We start from the raw sequence: 21,733 nt of genomic DNA on the forward strand, positions 1-21,733 counted from the left end.
TTCTTTATCCATCTAGCTAGTACACCTTGGATCCCATGCGCCTTCACTTTCTCCATCAGCCTACCATGGGGAACCTTATCAAACGCCTTACTGAAGTCCATGTATATGACATCTACAGCCCTTCCCTCATCAACCAACTTTGTCACTTCCTCAAAGAATTCTATTAAGTTGGTAAGACATGACCTTCCCTGCACAAAACCATGTTACCTATCACTGATAAGCCCATTTTCTTCCAGATGGGAATAGATTCTATCCCTCAGTATCTTCTCCAGCAGCTTCCCTACCACTGACGTCAGGCTGACCGGTCTATAATTACCTGGATTATCCCTGCTACCCTTCTTAAACAAGGGGACAACATTAGCAATTCTCCAGTCCTCCGGGACCTCACCCGTGTTTAAGGATGTTGCAAAGATATCTGTTAAGGCCCCAACTATTTCCTCTCTCGCTTCCCACAGTAACCAGGGATAGATCCCATCCGGACCTGGGGACTTGTCCACCTTAATGCCTTTTAGAATACCCAACACTTCCTCCCTCCTTATGCCGACTTGACCTGGAGTAATCAAACATCTGTCCCTAACCTCAACATCCATCATGACCCTCTCCTCGGTGAATACCGATGCAAAGTACTCATTTAGAATCTCACCCATTTTCTCTGACTCCACGCATAACTTTCCTCCTTTGTCCTTGAGTGGGCCAATCCTTTCTCTAGTTACCCTCTTGCTCCTTATATATGAATAAAAGGCTTTGGGATTTTCCTTAACACTGTTTGCTAAAGATATTTCATGACCCCTTTCAGCCCTCTTAATTCCTCGTTTCAGATTGCGCCTACAATCCCGATATTCTTTCAAAGTTTCATCTTTCTTCAGCCGCCTAGACCTTATGTATGCTTCCTTTTTCCTCTTAGCTAGTCTCACAATTTCACCTGTCATCCATGGTTCCCTAATCTTGCCATTTCTACCCCTCATTTTCACAGGAACATGTCTCTCCTGCACGCTAATCAACCTCTCTTTAAAAGCCTCCCGCATATCAAATGTGGCTTTACCTTCAAACAGCTGCTCCCAATCTACATTCCCCAGCTCCTGCCAAATTTTGGTATAGTTGGCCTTCCCCTAATTTAGCACTCTTCCTTTAGGACCACTCTCGTCTTTGTCCATGAGTATTCTAAAACTTACGGAATTGTGATCACTATTCCCAAAGCAGTCCCCTACTGAAACGTCAACCACCTGGCCCGGCTCATTCCCTAACACCAGGTCCAGTATGGCCCCTTCCCGAGTTGGACTATTTACATACTGCTCTAGAAAACCTTCCTGGATGCTCCTTACAAATTCTGCTCCATCTAGACCTCTAACACTAAGTGAATCCCAGTCAATGTTGGGAAAATTAAAATCTCCTATCACCACCACCCTGTTGCTCCTACATCTTTCCATAATCTGTTTACATATTTGTCACGCTGACTTCATTATCTAGTTCCTTACAGGCTTTAGTTACTACCTCCTTACTCTCCACTAACCTCATTTGGTTCCCATCCCCCTGCCACATTAGTTTAAACCCTCCCCAACAGCGTTAGCAAAAACACCCCCAAGGACATTAGTTCCAGTCCGGCCCAGGTGTAGACCGTCCAATTTGTAATAGTCCCACCTCCCCCAGAACCGGTCCCAATGTCCCAAAAATCTGAACCCCTCCCTCCTGCACCATCTCTCAAGCCACGCATTCATCCTGACTATTCTTTCATTTCTACTCTGGCTATCACGTGGCACTGGTAGCAATGCTGAGATTACTACCTCTGAGGTCCTACTTTTTAACTTGGCTCCTAAGGTGGGGTGAGGATGCTGAGGAAGGAATATTGAGAATGAATTTGGGGACAGGGCAACACAGAGTAAATGAAAGAGGAAGTCAGATTGATGGATCGTCGCAGTAGGGAATCAAGTGCACAAGAACAAGATGGGTGGGGGTGAGATGGAGAGGTGATGGTAAGAAGGCACAACACAGATGAGAAAACTGGTGTGAGGGGATGGTGTGAAGTGGAAAGGGTAGGAAAAGTATCAAGGAGTTATGAGATGGGTAACGTGTAGGGACAGCAATGAGACCAAGCCTGTGTTAAGAAGTGATAGTGGAACAGACAGGGGGTGGGGTGAAGTAGCAAACATCATACAAGTGAAGTGGAGTAAAACCTACTTTTCATTACTTCCATTACCACCCTGTGAGTCACCACAGATCATGTAAAGCCAGCCTGCATCCATGGTTGGGATCTCTCTATCCATGCAATATCTGAACAGAACCCTCTGCCAATTACCACCATCTGTTGCCCATACATTTCACTGGCAAAAGGAAACTGAGAGGCAGAGAAGGAAAAATAATGAAAGAAAACAACACAGAAAGAACTTCAAAACATGGCAAAGAAAATGAACAAGAGATCACTCAGAAGCAAAGAAAGAAAAACAGGACAGAGTGCCAGGAAAGTAAAGAGAAAGAGAACGAGCAATGTGCAGATGCCAAAGACAGGTAGATGATCATATTCTACAACTCACTGTGAGCAACACCAGAGAAGACCCCTTGTATTTAAAAAAAAATCAATTGTATAAATGTTAATATTCAAAAATAATTGTTAAATGACATTCATAATTGGATTTTTCCAGGGTTGCCCGAGCACGAATTTTAAACTTACCTTTCCAATGATGGATTCAGTATTTTCATCAACTGTAAGCTAGTAGCTTAGTTTTGCTCACATAAATAGTGATTTGGAGTGTTAGTGTGCAGAGATAAAGTTATTACATACATCTTTAAATCTTTTGGGCCTGAGGGTCCAAAGAAAGAACTTGCATTTATATAGCACTTTTCCCAACCTCAGGACTTCCCAAAGCACTTCACAGCCAATTGATGCAGTTACTATTGTGATGTAGTGAAACACATCAGCCAATGTGTGCATAGCAAGGACCCATAAACAGCAATGAGATAAATTACTAACAAACAACTTTAGTGATGTTGGTTGAGGGATAAATGTTGGCCAGGATGTCAGAGGAAATCCCCTGCTCCTCATCAAAAAACATCATGGGATATTTTACATCCACCTTTGAGGGCAAGGAAGGTCTTGATTTAATGTCCATCTGAAAGATGGTACCACCTTCAATACTGCAGTGGATTATCAGCTAAATCATCCAAGTCCTGGAATGGGATTTGAACCCTCAAACTTATGACTCAGAGATAAGAATGCTATCACTGAGTCAAGGCTGACACCTAGCCAAGGCAGGCATCCTCTAATAAAGGATAAGCATTTACCTCATGGTAGAAATCTCTGAATATGCTTAGGAATTCCACTCTGTAATGGGGAGCAAATTTAGAAGATTTGGAACAGACGGGAAGGAAATTTGGGTACTTCTTCACTGCATCAAGAACTTGCGATTCAGAGGGCAGCAGGCACCTCTTTGACCCAACCCATCCCAATATCAACATCTGATCCCATCAGATACTGCCAATGGCAAGTTCACCTGCATGAAGTATGCATGCCATACAGCATCACAATGCCATATTCAAATTGCAATCTATCCCAGATTAATGTAATGCCATTTGAACATGGGGTGCAGACAGTAGATGCCCTAGTAGTTCCAGCACTGGTGCAGACACCTGGCCTTAATATGTGAATGATTTTGTTTGAGATTTGGGACAAGTTCACAAATGAGGCCAGACAGGCAGAAATTCTGTCCTTCCAAACCCTGACAGTGCAATGGAATTTCTAAGTTACAATCCTAAAAGGGAGAAATATTTGAGGGTGAACATTATCCTCTGTAATGTTAGTAAAATGTTGAATGAAATTAATAATCACTAGGAACAACACAAATGTTTTGTGTTGGGATTTAGTTTATTTGAATTCACTTCTATAATTTCCAGCATTATAATTTTACACATCCATATACAAATAAACAGTAGGAAAAATTATTTGCTGTAAAGGAAAATTCAGTATGAAACAAATCAAGCATAAGCTGTGTTGTACAAGGTGGCTTTGTTATTTTATTTGAAAATTGTTAGGTATTACTACAAAAATATTAAAACAATTAATACTAAAATGGGATTTACTTGAATTAGTCACTAATATATTCACGACAATGCATACAGGAAATAAAATAAATTTTGAGCTACTGACAACATATCTGCTGATTACTTCATAAAAATACTATACATTATCAGAGTAGTACAACATTTCTATGTAGTATTTAATCACATAAATATGATTTTTTTACATTTTATAATGCTGTTTGTATGGGCAATACTTCAATTTTCACTGCAAAATAAAGCTGGTAGATTCAAAAATGAATACTCTGCATGTCTTAACTGTGGGTTAATTTTGTGCCTAGCTATTTTGCAGTTATGATTCTCAAAGTTTACACTATTTGGATGATAGTCATTGAGATTTAATGAAGCTTTAGCTTCATCTCATGTTCAGCTAGTGACTATCCTCCTTGGGCAAAGAGGGATAAGTGGGGTCCCTGGGTCCAAGATGATGTCGATGAGAAACCGAATCCTCATTAAACTGTCAGTATTCTGATTCCTGAACCAGCAGATCCATAGTATTCTGGAACACTGCTGCTAATTGACCAGTGAGGCTATTTCATTGATAGGATTAATGGGGTAGACTTGTTACTGGGACCCTTCCCACTTAGGTCCAAATTACCCCACAAACCAATATTTATACAGCAGGATAATCCCAGCAGGTAAACTATGAAAAACTAAACAATGCTTTATGCTGGTAAGTATTTATACTGGATGACCCGGAGGTTGTGGGAGGGGGGATGGTGAAGTAGGATCGCTAAGCCTTTGCTCTCATCAACTGCACCAGAGTTCTCTGGGCATAGATAAGTGAGGTTTCCTCCTACGGAGAACGACTGTGCATTCCATGTCATGCAAATCGAAACTTTACATATGCACATTTCTCAGGAGTTTAGTTTGGAGACTCTAGACTCAAACATGTTGATGAGTTTCCACACAGTTCAAGACATCCAGCTGGCCAAAAAGGGAATAGACAGCATCACTGAGTCAAAAAAGTTGTTCAATAGGTCAATGAAGCACTTTCAATAACACGGAAACTAATAAAAAGGCTTATTAATTGGCACTAGATATGAGCTACTTAATCTGCTCTTAAATAGTACTTTTTTGTAAATGAAAAGTTATATTTCTACAATGCTTAACTGTGTCAAGAAATCATACAGTAATACTTTTGGGAGGTGTTTTTATACAATTTAATTTGTGTTTTTTTAAATCATTTTTACTTTTGAAACAGCCTCAGCTAGAATTCTTTTTCTCATCTCAAATCCATTTAAATAATTATAACTGTACTGTTTGAGATTCTTCCCATATTACTTTTCGACTTCATATTAAATTATTAGGATCACTGAAACACCGATGTTAATCCGACCATTCATTTTCATCAAACTCAGAGTCATCATCTGAATCACTATATTCCACAGCAATACGTCTCGACAGAATAGTTGCTACATCATTCCCAACTGGCTCTCGCTTAGCTTCTTGCTCACGTTGTTCTTGAACCTTTTTCAGTTGAATACCTAGTGTAAAAAAAGTTGATTCCAGTAAAACTACAAGATTATTTTGACAGCATTTGTTGAACCACAGGGAATAGATCTTATGCTGAGTATCAGGCATTACAATAGGCCAAAGCTAAACTGCTCATTTCTTCAAAACGATTAAATTTAGCAACACAAAAAAAAAAACTCAATTGTTTGTTATTGCAGTTTTTAATGAGAGTGGACCATCTGGTGACTTCTATAACTTATATTCAACAATCATGAACCTTACAGCAGGCAACTCAGATATCCAAGAAAGGTACTTTGTATAGCTAGACCTAAAATCATTAATGACAGTTCAGGCTTGAGCCAATAAAAAAGAATTTAAAAAAAATATACCAATTTCATTTCCTTAGTTGTCCGCACCCTCCTCAAACTATATTCCATATCCACAATTTACTATTTTTTCTATACATATCCAGTTGGTTTACAATTTTTGTAAGAAATCTGGTGTGTATAACCGATTATTTAATGTGAGTTTCATCAATAATGAAACAACTTTTTACAGGGAAAAATATTTTTTATTGAAGTTGAGCTGAGGATATGAAAAGCACCGAGGAAACTAAAATAATAGTCATATCTCAAGAAACTTAACTCTCTGTGCATGAGGAACTATGGTCTAATTTAATTATGCTATCGTGACATATGGGCATTTCTGCAGAGTTTGTTTTCTGTCACATTCAGGCCTGCATAATGGGTAAGGAAAACCAGTCAAGTTGGGAAGGAAAATATTCACGGGGATAGAACAACGGTCTCCCTTTCCACCAATGGCCATGGAAGAGGGAAATACTAGCACGTAACACAAAGGTCAGCCAACTCCACAGGTTATAAATACGATAAGGATGTATCAAGACATCCTCGCCTTTTAGGAGTGCTGATATCTCATTTTTAGTTTCATCCCTCATTCAAAATAATATCTTTATTGGTATTAGTTTGGGAGGATATTCAAAGGGAACTTCAAAATTAGAATGAATTATTTTAATATGAGTCAGAGGAAATTGCAACAGATTCACTCCTCTCATTATCCATTCCATAATGTGACATGCAATTAGTCATTGCAAGGTCCTTTCAAAGTGGAAATTATCAGTTGAGGTTTTAAAACAGAGAAAAATAAGAATTATAAATTGTAGGTGCTGGTTTCATTCAGTTATAAAGCATTTTGGTTTTTATTTGGTCATGGGTTGTGGGCGTCGCTGGCTAGGCCAGCATTTACTGCCCATTCCTAATTGCCCTGGAGAATGTGGTGGTGAGCTGCCTTCCTGCAGCACTGCAATCCTTTTCTTTTCTAGGGTTTCCTTGGCCCTTCCGCCAAAGTTATTACAGAGAAGTGGGAGAGAATCACAGAATAATACAGTGCAGAAGAGGCCCTTCGGCCCATGGAGTCTGCACCAATGCATTAAAGACACCTGACCTGTCTACCTAATCCCATTTGCCAGCACCTGGCCCATAGTCTTGAATGTTGTGACGTGCCAAGTGCTCATCCAGGCACTTTTTAAAAGATGTGAGGCAACCGGCCTCTACCACCCTCCCAGGCAGTGCATTCCAGACTGTCACCAGCGTCTGGGTAAAAAAGTTCTTCCTCAAATCCCCCTTAAACCTCCTGCCCCTCACCTTAAACTTGTGTCCTCTCGTAACTGACCCTTCAACTAAGGGGAACAGCTGCTCCCTATCCACGCCCCTCACAATCTTGTACACCTTGATCAGGTCACCCTTCAGTCTTCTGTGCTCCAGCGAAAACAACCCAAGCCTATCCAACCTCTCTTCATAGCTTAAATCACATCCATCCTATAATGCGGCGACCAGAATTGCACACAGTACTCCAGCTGTGGCCTTACCAAAGTTCTGTACAACTCCAACATGACCTCCCTACTTTTGTAATCTATGCCTCGATTGATAAAGGCAAATGTCCCATATGCCTTTTTCACCACCCTATTAACCTGCCCTTCTGCCTTTAGAGATCTATGGACAAACACGTCAAGGTCCCTTTGTTCCTCGGAACTTCCCAGTGTCAGGCCATTCATTGAGTACTTCCGTGTCACATTACTCCTTCCAAAGTGTATCACCTCACACTTTTCAGGGTTAAATTCCACCTGCCACTTTTTTGCCCATTTGACCATCCCGTCCATAACTTCCTGTAACACAAGACACTCAACCTCACTGTTAACCACTCGGCCAATCTTTGTGTCAGCCGCGAACTTACTGATCCTACCCCCCACATAGTCATCTATGTCGTTTATATAAATGACAAACATTAGGGGACCCAGCACAGATCCCTGCGGTACGCCACTGGACACTGGCTTCCAGTCACTAAAACAGCCGTCTGTCATCACTCTCAGTCTCCTACAGCTAAGCCAATTTTGAATCCACCTTATCAAGTTACCCTGTATTCCATGTGCATTTGCTTTCTTGATAAGTCTCCCATGTGGGACCTTGTCAAAGGTTTTGCTGAAATCCATGTAAACTACATCAACTGCACTACCCTCATCTACACACCTGGTCACATGCTCAAAAAATTCAATCAAATTTGTTAGGCATGGCCTCCCTGTGACAAAGCCATGCTGATTATTCCTGATCAAATTTGCCTCTCCAAGTGGAGATAGATTCTCTCTTTTAGAGTTTTCTCCAATAGTTTCCCTACCACTGACGTGAGACTCACTGGTCTGTAGTTCCCTGGCTTATCTCTACAACCTTTCTTAAATAGTGGGACCACATTAGTTGTTCTCCAGTGCTCTGGCACCTCCCCCGTGGCCAGAGAGGAATTAGAAATTTGGGTCAGAGCCCCTGCAATCTCCACCCTCACCTCCCACAGCATCCTGGGACACAAATCGTCCGGACCTGGAGATTTGTCCACTTTTAAGCCTGCCAAAACCTCCAATACCTTGTCACTCCCTATGACAATTTGCTCAAGAACCTCACAGTCTCTCTCAGAGTTCCATATCTACATCCTCATTCTCTTGGGTGAAGACAGATGTGAAGTATTCGTTCAACACCCTACCAATGTCCTCTGGCTCCACCCACAGATTTCCCCCTTGGTCCCTAATGGGTCCTACTCTTTCCCTGGTTATCCTCTTCCCATTGATATACTTACAGAATATCTTGGGATTTTCCCTACTTTTACCAGGCAGAGCTTTCTCATATCCCCTCTTTGCTCTCCTAATTGCTTTCTTAAACTCCATCCTACACTTTCTGTCCTCCACTAATGCATCCGTTGATTTGCTCTCCTATTTGCTAAAAGCCTCTCTTTTCCTTCTCATCGTAACCTGAATGTTTCTGGTCATCCATGGTTCTCTGGGCTTGTTGCTCCTACCTATTACCCTAGAGGGAACATGTTGGGCCTGTATCCTCCCCATTTCCTTTTTGAATGCCCCCCCACTGCTCTTCTGTAAATTTCCCGACAAGTAACTCTTTCCAGTCTACCTTGGCCAGATCCTGCCATATTTTACTAAAATTCGCTCTCCCCCAATCCAAAACCTTTTTTTGCAACTTGTCTACTTCTTTCTCCATAACAAGCTTAAATTGTACCATGTTGTGGTCGCTATCACCAAAATGCTCCCCCACCAACACATCAACCACCTGTCCGTCTTCATTCACCAGAATTAGGTCCAGCACTGCACCCTTCCTTGTTGGATCCTCTACATATTGAGCTAAAAAGTTCTCCTGTATACATTTTAAGAACTCCACTCCATCTAAGCCCTTAACACAATGACTATCCCAATTAATGTTGGGAAAGTTGAAATCACCTAATTACCCTATTATTATTTTTACACACCTCTGCCATTTTCGCACATATTTGCTCCTCAATTTCCCACTGACTATCTGGGGGTCTTATAATAAACACCTAGCAATCAGGAGTTTATTCCTGAACTCTACCCATAAAGCTTCATTTGATGCCCCCTCCAAGATATCATCTCTCCTTACTGCAGTAACTGACTCCTTAACAAATATTGCAATGCCCCCTCCTCTTTTACCCCCTCCTCTGTCTCGCCTGAAGATTCTATATCCTGGGATATTGAGCTGCCAATCCTGCCCCTCCTTCAACCATGTCTCCGTGATGGCTACTATATCACAATTCCACGTGTCAATCCTTGCCCTTAACTCATCCATTTTACCTGTAATACTCCTGGCATTAAAGTAGAGGCCATCCATCCTGGCCTTACTCCCTTGAAACTTACTTCTGCTGTATTCCCTCTGACTTGTTTGCTTTCCTGTGTTTAGCTGTGTCCCTATTCGGCTAGGAGTCTGCATCCCCTTCCCCTGCCAAATTAGTTTAAACTCCTCCCAACAGCACTAGCAGACCCGCCAGCAAGGATGTTAGTCCCCCTCTGGTTCAGATGTAGACCGTCCCGCATGTACAGGTCCCACCATCCCCAAAAACGGTCCCAGTGGTCCAGGAATCTAAAACCCTCCCTCCTGCACCAACTCTTAAGCCACGCATTCACCTGTGCTATTCTCCTATTTCTATACTCGCTAGCACATGGCACTGGGAGTAATCCAGAGATTACAACCAGAGGTCCTGCTTTTTAGTCGACTGCCTAACTCCCTGAATTCTTGATGCAAGACCTCATCCCTCTTTTACCTATGTCTTTGGTACCAACATGTACCATGACCTCTGCCTTATCACCTTCCCCCTTCAGGATGCCCTGCAGCCGTTCAGTGACATCCCGGACCCTAGCACCAGGGAGGCAACACACCATCCTGGAGTCACGTTGACGGCCACAGTAGCGCCTATCTGTTCTCCTGACTATAGAATCCCCTATTACTATTGCTCTTCCTCTCTTTCCCCCTTCCTGTACAGACAGGCTGCTTGTGGTGCCAGAAGCTTGGCTCTGTCCGCACTCCCTGGAGGAACCAGCCTCATCAGCCTCCAAAATGGAATACCAATTTGCAAGCGGGACCCCAGGGGACTCCTGAACTACCTGCCTGTTTCTCTTGGACTGCCTGGTGGTCACCCATTCCCTTCCTTCCTCAAGTCCCTTCAGCTGCGGCGTCACCACCTCTCTAAACGTGCTATCCACGATGCGCTCAACCTCGCAGATGCTCCACAGTGTTTCCAGCCGCCGTTCTAGCTCTGAAACCCGAACTTCCAGGAGCTGCAGCTGGACACACTTCCTGCACGCATGCTGGTCCCGGGGACTGGAAATGTTCCCGGATTCCCACATGCAGCAAGAGGAGCAAACCACAGCTTTAAGCTCTCCTGCCATTACTAAACCCTTTAAATTTAAAACTTTAGAAGACTATTATAATAAAAAAATAAATCAACTAAGTCTTGCTAAAACAGTGACTTACAATTTAATCCAGTTTGAAAAATACCCACCAGGACTTACTCACCAGTCAGCTGTGCTCTTTGGAATCTCTCGGCTCCGCTCACGCTCTTTGCGGACAGGTAGGAAATGAAAGGAGCTCCTCGCTCCCTCCTCATTGAACTCCCTCAGTCACAAAACTCCCACTTTAGAACTCTAATGCAGCCCTATGTCAGCACTCCAGTCAGTCAGAGAGTCAGAAAGCTCCCATCCCAATATCAAGAATGTTTAAAAAAAGGCATAAATTTGAATTCTGCACTTTCATTACTTACCCATACGAATAGCAGCAAGAAGGTCACTTCTGGCATCATTGAGAGGAGTGCCCGCTGGTTCATGTCGTTTGTTTTCAGCCACAAGCTGACAATGCATTGGAGAAGATGCAAGAGAAGAAGGTGGTGCTGGTGGCGGAGGTGGAGGAGGTCCAGGGGGACCAGGTGGAGGAGCTGCTCCAGGTGGGGCTGGGGGAGGAGTGTATGCGACCCCCACCATTGATCCAGGATGGGAAGTTGGAGGAGTAGGCACTTGGACAGGACTGACAAAAGCAGTTTGTGCAGAAGGAATTACTGGACCAGGTGGGAGCACAGGAGGACCAGCAGAAGTATAGTATTCCATCATCTGAGGAGGTGGCATGCTATAGTTAATAACAAAGTTTATTTAGTTTAAACATAGCATTCAACATATGCATCTGATATTGTCTAATCTCTACACTGAACATTTCAGTAGAGTCGTAACTTACAGGCACAGAAACTGGTCAGTCATCCCTACCAACAAAAATAAAAGGCAGTTTTTTTTATCCCAACTCTCTCCATGAGAAATGCTGAATGATCTATCAAGAAACATCTATCGTTGTGTTTCAGGTAACACCAAAACACAGAAAATGTACAAATAGGCATACCTAACCAAAAGTAAAAACTGGTCAGAAAACTGTTTTATTGTGTAGAATTATGAAAAGCAAAAATGCCTTCTTGCAATTAAAGTAATACTTGACAATGAATGTTTTGTTTATGAACTCTTGAAATGACTTACAAGTTTTGCAGTTGAAAATTTTCAGTTCACCACTGAAGATATGTTCCAAATTATTGTCTGATGGCATATCAGCACATTAAAATATCAATGAGAGACATGGAAAGTGAGTCTGAGTGTCTGAAAGAAGAACAAATGATGCTTTCCCAACTACCTGTACCAGACACCATTTTTCAAGGCAGTGTGTTGGTTGCCTAATTAGAAATGAGAGGCTCAGTATTGCATTGGTCATTCTGTCTAACTCTGAGACAGGGTGGATAGAAGTGGGAATTCTTCTGCACCTCAGAAATGGGAACCTAATATTTTGAATCTAAAATAAATGTTTCCTAAATATTACAATAATTTATTTTAAAGAATGAGGGAAGATCACATTTGAACATTTTTATTAATGCATACAGCTACTTTAAAGTATTCTGTGAACTTATTGTTTCTTTAATTATAAATTAAATACTCAATAATATAGAAATACTTGTACAGGCGTGGAATAGGTCATGCTTTTGAGGGCTGACTTTCTTCTGCCTTGTGTCTGGGGACCATTCATTTCCCAGGTGCAAAGCAGAACAAAAAGGAATCTCTGCCACCTTTATTCTGTGTTCCTACTTGCTGCATATTTTCAACATTTTCTATTTTTTCCCTTTAACAATGTAGACAATGATTGTTTTGGGACCATTGCACCACGGACATTGCCACACATTTTGTGTAATCTGGGTACTTTTTCACTGCATCAAGAGCACAAGTGTTACTCTGGGCCCTAACAGTAAAATTTAGGCCTTCCCTGCCCTGGACTGCCTTCCTCGATTGATTTATTCAAGTGCAGCTGATTGTTCCTCCTGGCACACAACATTCTGCTCCCACTTGCTGCCCATGTGCCACTTCCCACCAGTTTCTGACGTTAAAGTTTCAGTCTCCGGGGTCTCTTGCCGTGAGGGCAGGATACTTTGCCCCCACCTCAGCCCCTGCCAGTCTGATTCCCACCTAGTTAAAATTGAGACGTGGGCAACCAGAAGGATGCAAATCTATCAGACCATTTCAAACATACATTTCCTTCTTGCCAGCCCATCCTCTTAGAAAATCTCAAACAAGTGATTGATAGGCCATTAACATTTTCAAATAAAAATGAGAAAAATGCTTCACTGCACAAGAATGTGAAAAAAATTAGACCTAAATGTTATTAGGCAAATGGATATTTCAGCATATCAAATCTGCTGAGGGGCTATAAGTTTAGTTTAGTTTAGTGACACAGCACTGGAACAGGCCCTTCGGCCCACCAAGTCTGTGCCGACCATCAACCACCCATTTATACTAATCCTACACTAATCCCATATTCCTACCACATCCCCACCTGTCCCTATATTTCCCTACCACCTACCTATACTAGGGGCAATTTATAATGGCCAATTTACCTACCAACCTGCAAGTCTTTTGGCTTGTGGGAGGAAACCGGAGCACCCAGAGGAAACCCACGTAGCCACAGGGAGAACTTGCAAACTCCACACAGGCAGTACCCAGAATTGAACCCGGGTCGCTGGAACTGTGAGGCTGCAGTGCTAACCACTGCACCACTGTGCCGCTATCCCTCATTTCGAGGATGACGTCTACTCAAGGTCGCATTTTTCTGTCATGGGTCTTCACGTGACTTAATGGGCCGAATTTTGACCCACAGATCTTTGGCCACATGGAGCAGGACATCCCAGGAGGTTGTGGGATCCAGAGTGTAGGATTTGCTTCTTTTTACTACAAGTATATTATTATGCTCAGAGCAACAAAATGTCATGACTGGTAGAGTTAAAATCAATATTGGTGCATTCGATAGTAAACTAATGCAATCAGAGTTTAAATTCTATTATTCTATATACAATACAGATAAACAAAAATAAAACGACAAAAATATTGCTCCAAAGGTTATGCAATCAAATTTTATGATGCTAATGATTACCTTAGAGGAACTGGATTACTGTTCAAGCCTTCATAAAATTTTGACAACTGATGAGATTTAAGCTATTTACCTGTAGTCCACTGGTTGTTGTTGTTCTGGTGGTGGTGGCGGAGCACCATTTACAGTAGTTGGTGGTGGAGGTGGTGGGGGTTGTTGTGGCCTGTTCAGAGTACCATGTCTGAATCCTATTGCAGAGGATCTGTAGTCATGTTCCTGGGCCTGATTACCAGTCAACATTTGCTGCTGGTTATCACCAGACATGTATGAAGCTGGCATGTGCTGCTGCTGCACTGAATGATGAACATGGTTTGGGGTAGCTGGGTATGAGTAATCTGTAAGATCTGATCCATGAGATCTGGTATCAAAAGCAGAGACAAAATATTTCATATTTATCAAATGTAATGGAAAGTACTCTGAAAAGTGTTCCACAGTTTTCAAAAATAAAATCAAGTATGCTAGTTGAGCATTCTACAACCAATATTTAATATATTTAATTTTGAGCCTTTAGAAAATTTGGTTGATTTTCAAATTTCTGCAACTGTATAATTTAAGTATATAGCTTAAGTATATATTCAAATATAGAACGCATCAACTTCACAAAACTAAAGTTTACAATTCATATAATCTAATTAAAATAACAAAACCTTGATTATCTATCAAAATTTGTATTGCAACATATGTAACAAAAAGACAGATTTAAGAGCAACATTCAGTAAGTCATTTATCTGCAAGCTGAGAAAGAATAAAAGACAAACCCTGAAGAGACAGAATATGCAATAAGATGGCAGCGAGCATTAGTAGGTTTTATATGTGAACCTATCAGATAGAATCTTCCCTATGAAAGCATAACACTGACCCAACAGACTAACAAAAGCATTGACACCCACCGTGTGGAGCAAAGAAGACCAATTCAAAAGCTTTCATTGTTCCTGTCTCATTCTCCCAATAAAAACTCAACTCCATGAAATAAACACAAAAAGTTCTAGCTTTTGAAAACAATGGCAATCTAAATAGAATGAGGCTTCTGTTTCTGAGTTATGAGAGAGTTTTTTTTTTGAAAGATGCTTAATTCCAACTTCCCTACAGTTAAGTCCTTAGGATGGAAGAAATGAACATTTTACGTGTAACAACAACAATTTGCATCTATATAGCACTGTTAACCTAGTTAAACCTCCCAAGGTGCTTCACAGGAGTGTAATCAGACAAAAAATTTCCATTGAGCCAAAGGAGGAGACATTAGGACTGGCAACCAAAAGCTTGGTAAAAGGACTAGGTTTTAAGGAGAGTCTTAAAAGGCGGTGTAAAGGTAGTGAGGTTTATGGAGGGAATTCCAGAGCTTAGATTCTAGACATCTGAACACACAGCTATCGACGGTGGGGTGAAGGTAGTGGGGGATGGACAAGGGGCCAGAGCTTGAGGAATTCAGAGTTCTTGGAGGGTTATACAATTGCACAAGGTTGCATAAGATAGGGAGAAGAAAGGCTATGTCCAGATTTGAACATAATGGTGAGAATTTTAAAATTGAGATGTTCAGAAACCAGGAACCAAAGTAGGTCAGTGAGCATAAGGGTGAGCAAATGGGATTTGATGCAAGTTAGGATATGGGCAGCAGAGTTTTGGATGAGCTTAAGTTTATGGAGAGTGACTAGGATAGCATTGGAATAATCCAGTCTACAATTAGCAGAAGCATGGATGTGGGTTTCAGCAGCAGACTGACTGAGGCAGGGCCAGAGAAGGGTGATATTATGGAGGTGGAAGTAAGGTAGTCTTGGTGATAGAGAGGAGATGGAGTCGAAAGTTCAGCTCAGGGTCAAATAGGATGCTAAGTTTGCAAACAGTCTGGTTGAGCCTGAGACAATGGTCAGGGAGGGGGTGGATTTGGTAGCTAGGGAACTGAGTTTTTGGTAGGAGCCAAAGACAATATCTTCAGTCTTTCCGATGTCTCATAGGTGGAAATTTCAGCTCATCTACGCCTGGATGTCGGACAAGCAATCTGGCAACACAGAGGCAGTGGGGAGGTGGTGGTGAGGTACAGTCAGGTGTTGCCAGCATACACATGGAACCTGGTGTTTTGCTTTCAGATGATGTCGCTGAAGGGCAGCATGTAGATAAGAAATAGGTGAGGACCAAGGATAGATCCTTGGGGGACTGTAGAAATAAGTGTTGAGGCAGGATGAAAAGTCATTGCAGGAGATTCTCTGGCTATGACTGAACAGGTTACCATCCAGGAAAGGGCAATGCCACTCAGCTGGACAGCAAAGGAAGAGTAAACAAAGGAGATGGTGTGGTCCACAGTGTCAATGGCTGCAGAGAACCCTTGTAGACTTTTTGTCAGAACTGAAAATTGTAAGCTAAATTAACTCTTTAATAGGACTAAATAAAGTGAGTGGATGGGAGAAGGGAAGAAACCAAAAGGTACTCTGACCCCAATCATAAAGGGGACTCAGCATAACTTTTAAAAACTGAAGTGGTGAACAACTACTAGATGAAATGCAAAGATCATTTCAATCTAGTAGTGAAAAGGCATGGGAAAGACAAAAAAAGGTACCAAAATGGAGGGAAGTAAAGTGATATGTGGATCACAGGGCTGTAGAGTGCTCTGATGCTTACATTAATCTAATCTTTAAACATTAATTGGTTGGAGCAGCATAAAAATCCAAAGACAAGAAAGGTCAGAGTGAGAACAGAAGGGAGAGTTAAAGTGGTGAGCCATAGAAAGGCCAGGATCATACTGCAGACAGTAGGGAGATATTGGGCAAAGAGGTCTACTCTTCATGTTTAGTCAATATAGAGACTGTCTTGTGAGTGGTAAATACGGTAGAGAAGATTATAGGAAGTACATGTAAATTGTTGTTTCACAGGGATAGAGTGTTTGAGGACCTCGATAACAGTGCGGAAAGAGGCAAATGGAGAGATGTTACAAATGCTACAATTGCACGAGAAAATATGTGAGGAAATACCATCAGAAGCTAGGGTGAAAAGGGAATCCAAGTAATGGTGAAGACCTGTAGGTTTGTAACAGTTATCTTTGAAAATCCAACTGCTTGAGATGAAGAAAGAGAAGCCAGGAAGGGAATAGAAGCAGTGTCATGCCAACTTGCTTTGTCAAATGATAATTTTCTTTAATTCACTGACTGGAGATCTGAATTTATATTTTTTGAACTTAAAAAAAGAACAGATTAAAAAAATGACTTTGCTGGCAGCTGAGGATGGCCACCTAATTTGCTACACAGAATCCTACATTGCAAGGCTTTTGAGGAGGGAGATGAAATGTCTGCTCATTTCCCAGCAAGAACCAAGACCCAGGAAGTCTAAGGGAACTACTTGTTCTTTTTAGCGAGAGAAATACTGCTAACTGCTATATTTAAATCAGAGTGACTGTCATGTGACAAGGCCCTCCCCATCTGTGGTTTTAAGCTTGTGTCTTTCTGAAGCAGAGAAAGGAGAAGCTTCTGGACTTTGACATGAGCAGACCCTAAGTGGGGGTCCCTCTTTCTCCACTCCAGCTTGAAAGCTTTCAAATCCTGCTTGTTGATTGACCACCTTTGCATACTCTGGCTACAATCAGAAACCCTGTTGGAGGAAATCATCCACATCGCTGTCTCCAAGAGACCCACTGAACCAGTCATCTACCTCTTCAAACTAAAAGCCTCAGGACCACTGAATTCAGCTAGAAGCCAGCCGAATACCAAACACCACAGAATTCATACCCCTTTTTTCTATGGACTCCAACTCAACTGATCTACCTTTCCGGACTCTGTAACCTATGTGTGCGCGTGTGTGTATGTGTAAACCTCTAAAGTGCATGTGTGAAAGTTGGCACGTAGTTTATTATTTTCATTAGTTCAGTTTTGGTACAATAAAGTTAACCTCTTTCTTTGTTAACTCAAGAAAACCTGTCCGATTACTTACTTGCTATGATCATAACAAGAGCCAATTATAGCGAAGATGATTCTCGACAGGGGAGAGAGTAACAGGGTAGTTGTTATGGGGGACTTTAACTTTCCAAATATTGACTGGAAATACTATAGTTCGAGTACTTTAGATGGGTCAGTTTTTGTCCAGTGTGTGCAGGAGGGTTTTCTGACACAGTATGTAGACAGGCCAACCAGGGGCGATGCCACATTGGATTTGGTACTGGGTAATGAACCCGGCCAGGTGTTAGATTTAGATGTAGGTGAGCACTTTGGTGATAGTGATCACAATTCGGTTAGGTTTACCTTAGCGATGGGCAGGGACAGGTATATACCGCAGGGCAAGAATTATAGCTTGGGGAAAGGAAATTATGATGCGATTAGGCAAGATTTAGGATGCGTAGGATGGGGAAGGAAACTGCAGGGGATGGGAACAATCGAAATGTGGAGTTTATTCAAGGAGCAGCTATTGCGTGTCCTTGATAAGTATGTACCTGTCAGGCAGGGAGGAAGTTGTCGAGCGAGGAAGCCGTGGTTTACTAAAGAAGTTGAAGTGCTTGTCAAAAGGAAGAAGGCGGCTTATGTTAGGATGAGACGTGAAGGCTCAGTTAGGGCGCTTGAGAGTTACAAGCTAGCCAGGAAGGATCTAAAGGGAGAGCTAAGAAGAGCAAGGAGAGGACACGAGAAGTCATTGGCGGATAGGATCAGGGAAAACCCTAAGGCTTTCTATAGGTATATCAGGAATAAAAGAATGACTAGAGTTAGATTAGGGCCAATCAAGGATAGTAGTGGGAAGTTGTGTGTGGAATCAGAGGAGATAGGGGAAGCGTTAAATGAATATTTTTCGTCAATATTTACAGTAGAGAAAGAAAATGTTGTCGAGGAGAATACTGAGATTCAGACTACTAGGCTAGATGGGATTGAGGTTCACAAGGAGGAGGTGTTAGCAATTTTGGAAAGTGTGAAAATAGATAAGTCCCCTGAGCCAGATGGGATTTATCCTAGGATTCTCTGAGAAGCCAGGGAGGAGATTGCAGAGTCTTTGTCCTTGATCTTTATGTCGTCATTGTCGACAGGAATAGTGCCGGAAGACTGGAGGATAGCAAATGTTGTCCCCTTGTTCAAGAAGGGGAGTAGAGACAGCCCTGGTAATTATAGACCTGTGAGCCTTACTTCGGTTGTGGGTAAAATGTTGGAAAAGGTTATAAGAGACAAGATTTATAATCATCTTGAAAAGAATAAGTTCATTAGCGATAGTCAGCACGGTTTTGTGAAGGGTAGGTCGTGCCTCACAAACCTTATTGAGTTTTTCGAGAAGGTGACCAAACAGGTGGATGAGGGTAAAGCCGCGGATGTGGTGTATATGGATTTCAGTAAGGCGTTTGATAAGGTTCCCCACGGTAGGCTATTGCAGAAAATACGGAAGTATGGGGTTGAAGGTGATTTTGAGCTTTGGATCAGAAATTGGCTAGCTGAAAGAAGTGGTGGTTGATGGCAAATGTTCATCCTGGAGTTTAGTTACTAGTGGTGTACCGCAAGGATCTGTTTTGGGGCCACTGCTGTTTGTCATTTTAATAAATGACCTGGAAGAGGGTGTAGAAGGGTGGGTTAGTAAATTTGCGGATGACACGAAGGTCAGTGGAGTTGTGGATAGTGCCGAAGGATGTTGTAGGGTACAGAGGGACATAGATAGGCTGCAGAGCTGGGCTGAGAGATGGCAAATGGAGTTTAATGCGGAAAAGTGTGAGGTGATTCACTTTGGAAGGAGTAACAGGAATGCAGAGTACTGGGCTAATGGGAAGATTCTTGGAAGTGTAGATGAACAGAGAGATCTTGGTGTCCAGGTACATAAATCCCTGAAAGTTGCTACCCAGGTTAATAGGGCTGTTAAGAAGGCATATGGTGTGTTAGCTTTTATTAGTCGGGGGATCGAGTTTCGGAGCCATGAGGTCATGCTGCAGCTGTACAAAACTCTGGTGAGACCGCACCTGGAGTATTGCGTGCAGTTCTGGTCACCGCATTATAGGAAGGATATGGAAGCTTTGGAAAGGGTGCAGAGGAGATTTACTAGGATGTTGCCTGGTATGGAGGGAAGGTCTTACGAGGAAAGGCTGAGGGACTTGAGGTTGTTTTCGTTGGAGAGAAGGAGGAGGAGAGGTGACTTAATAGAGACATATAAGATAATCAGAGGGTTAGATAGGGTGGATAGTGAGAGTCTTTTTCCTCGGATGGTGATGGCAAACACGAGGGGACATAGCTTTAAGTTGAGGGGGTGATAGATATAGGACAGATGTTAGAGGTAGTTTCTTTACTCAGAGAGTAGTAGGGGCGTGGAACGCCCTGCCTGCAACAGTAGTAGACACGCCAACTTTAAGGGCATTTAAGTGGTCATTGGATAGACATATGGATGAAAATGGAATAGTGTAGGTCAGATGGTTTCACAGGTCGGCGCAACGTCGAGGGCCGAAGGGCCTGTACTGCGCTGTAATGTTCTAATTCTAAACACCTACTGAATTGGCAGTGCATCCATTTTAAGGAAGAATTAAACCTGTTGCGGTCAAACAAGGAGAGAGAAAAGAGGGAAGCCCTTCAACTCTTCTCACTTGACCTTAACAAAAGCATCAAATGAACCACAAAAGTGGGTGATAATTGGAAACATCAACTAAATTCTTCAGATTTGAACAATAATTAGTGGCAACACAGTCGCTCATGTATCAGTAGAAGAGATGAGATGAGATCAAGTGAGTATTTCACATGTTCTATAACACAGGGATAGCTCAAATCCCTGTGCGTTCCCATGAACACACCTTGGGCTACAAATCTAGCTCTGTCGCACCGCTGAGGTCAGCACAATGAAAATCAGATGCCCTCAGAATGACAGGCTCAGTGTTTCCAGTGTGCTGCCCTGCTGGGAAGGGTACTCGCATGGGTATGCCGTGCATGCGCCGAAAGCATTCCTACTAGTCAGCCATTCTGGCTGATTGATGTACTTTTTGAAACGCGGACTGCACAGGTCCACTTAATGTGTCCGCGACCAAGTCACAAAAAAAATGCATTCAGCTGCAAAATGGAGTCCCTACTAGCACTATTTAAAGGGCCAGATGTCCAATTTGCAGAAAAGATGATTTTAACTAACTTTTGTTATAAAATTTCTAGAAGTTCAGTCGAGTGTTTTTGAGGTGTTGTGATGAATTGCTGGATTTGGCAAGGTGTGTTGCTGCTCCCCCCCACAAAGTGCAAAGAATTTGGTAACTTGTCCACAGAAAGGTTGCTGTCGGGGATGAGTTACCAACACGACAAGCAAATGGAGCAGAAGCTAAGGACAAGGGAAGCTCTGCATGGATGAAGGAAGAGGTATCCAATTATACAAACGAGAATTAACTATTAATCCTTCTGCATTCCCTTAGTGCCGATCTTGTGGGAGCCCTTTCGTGTCCTAGTGCTCCTTTTTAAAAAAAAAAATTCATTCTGGGGGTTGTGGGCATCGCTGGCCAGGCCAGCATTTATTGCCCATCCCTAATTTCCCTCGAGAAGGTGGTGGTGAGCTGCCTTTTTGAACCACTGCAGTCCTTGGGGTGTAGGTACACCAACAATGCTGCTAGGAAGGGAATTCGAGGATTTTGACCCAGCAACAGAAAAGGAACGGTGATATAGTTCCAAGCCAGGATGGCGTGTGGCTTGGAGGGAAATTTGCAGGTGGTGGCATTGCCATGCATTTGCTGCCCTCATCCTTCTAGGTGGTTGAGGTCGCGAGATTGGAAGGTGCTGTCGAAAGAGCTTTGGTGAGTTGCTGCAGTGCATCTTGTATATGGCGCACACTGCTGCCTCTGTGCATCGGTGATGGAGGGAGTGAATTTTGAAGGTGGGGGATGGGGTGCCAATCAAGCAGGCTGCTTTGTCCTGTTTGGTATTGAGCTTCTTGAGTGTTGTTGGAGCTGCACTCATCCAGTCAAGTGGAGCGTATTCCATCACACTCCTGACTTATGC

General features: G+C 42.4%; 1 protein-coding gene across 4 annotated transcripts in view; it reads right to left on the reverse strand.

The window, feature by feature from the left end:
* Nucleotides 1-3,849: 3,849 nt before the first annotated feature.
* LOC137371283 (actin-binding protein WASF3-like) overlaps nucleotides 3,850-21,733 on the reverse strand; it is a 142,443-nt gene continuing 124,559 nt past the window's right edge. For all 4 annotated transcript variants that reach the window (XM_068033581.1, XM_068033582.1, XM_068033584.1 and 1 more), the window contains exons 8-10: nucleotides 13,903-14,187; nucleotides 11,146-11,504; nucleotides 3,850-5,555 (exon numbers count right to left, since the gene is read on the reverse strand). In XM_068033581.1, the coding sequence (XP_067889682.1) occupies nucleotides 5,398-5,555; nucleotides 11,146-11,504; nucleotides 13,903-14,187 (802 nt within the window). In that variant the 3' untranslated portion in view covers nucleotides 3,850-5,397. The remainder of the gene's footprint in view (nucleotides 5,556-11,145; nucleotides 11,505-13,902; nucleotides 14,188-21,733) is intronic.

This window comes from Heterodontus francisci, chromosome 6 (genome assembly GCF_036365525.1).
Source record: "Heterodontus francisci isolate sHetFra1 chromosome 6, sHetFra1.hap1, whole genome shotgun sequence".
In the NCBI taxonomy this organism is placed as follows: Eukaryota; Metazoa; Chordata; class Chondrichthyes; order Heterodontiformes; family Heterodontidae; genus Heterodontus; species Heterodontus francisci.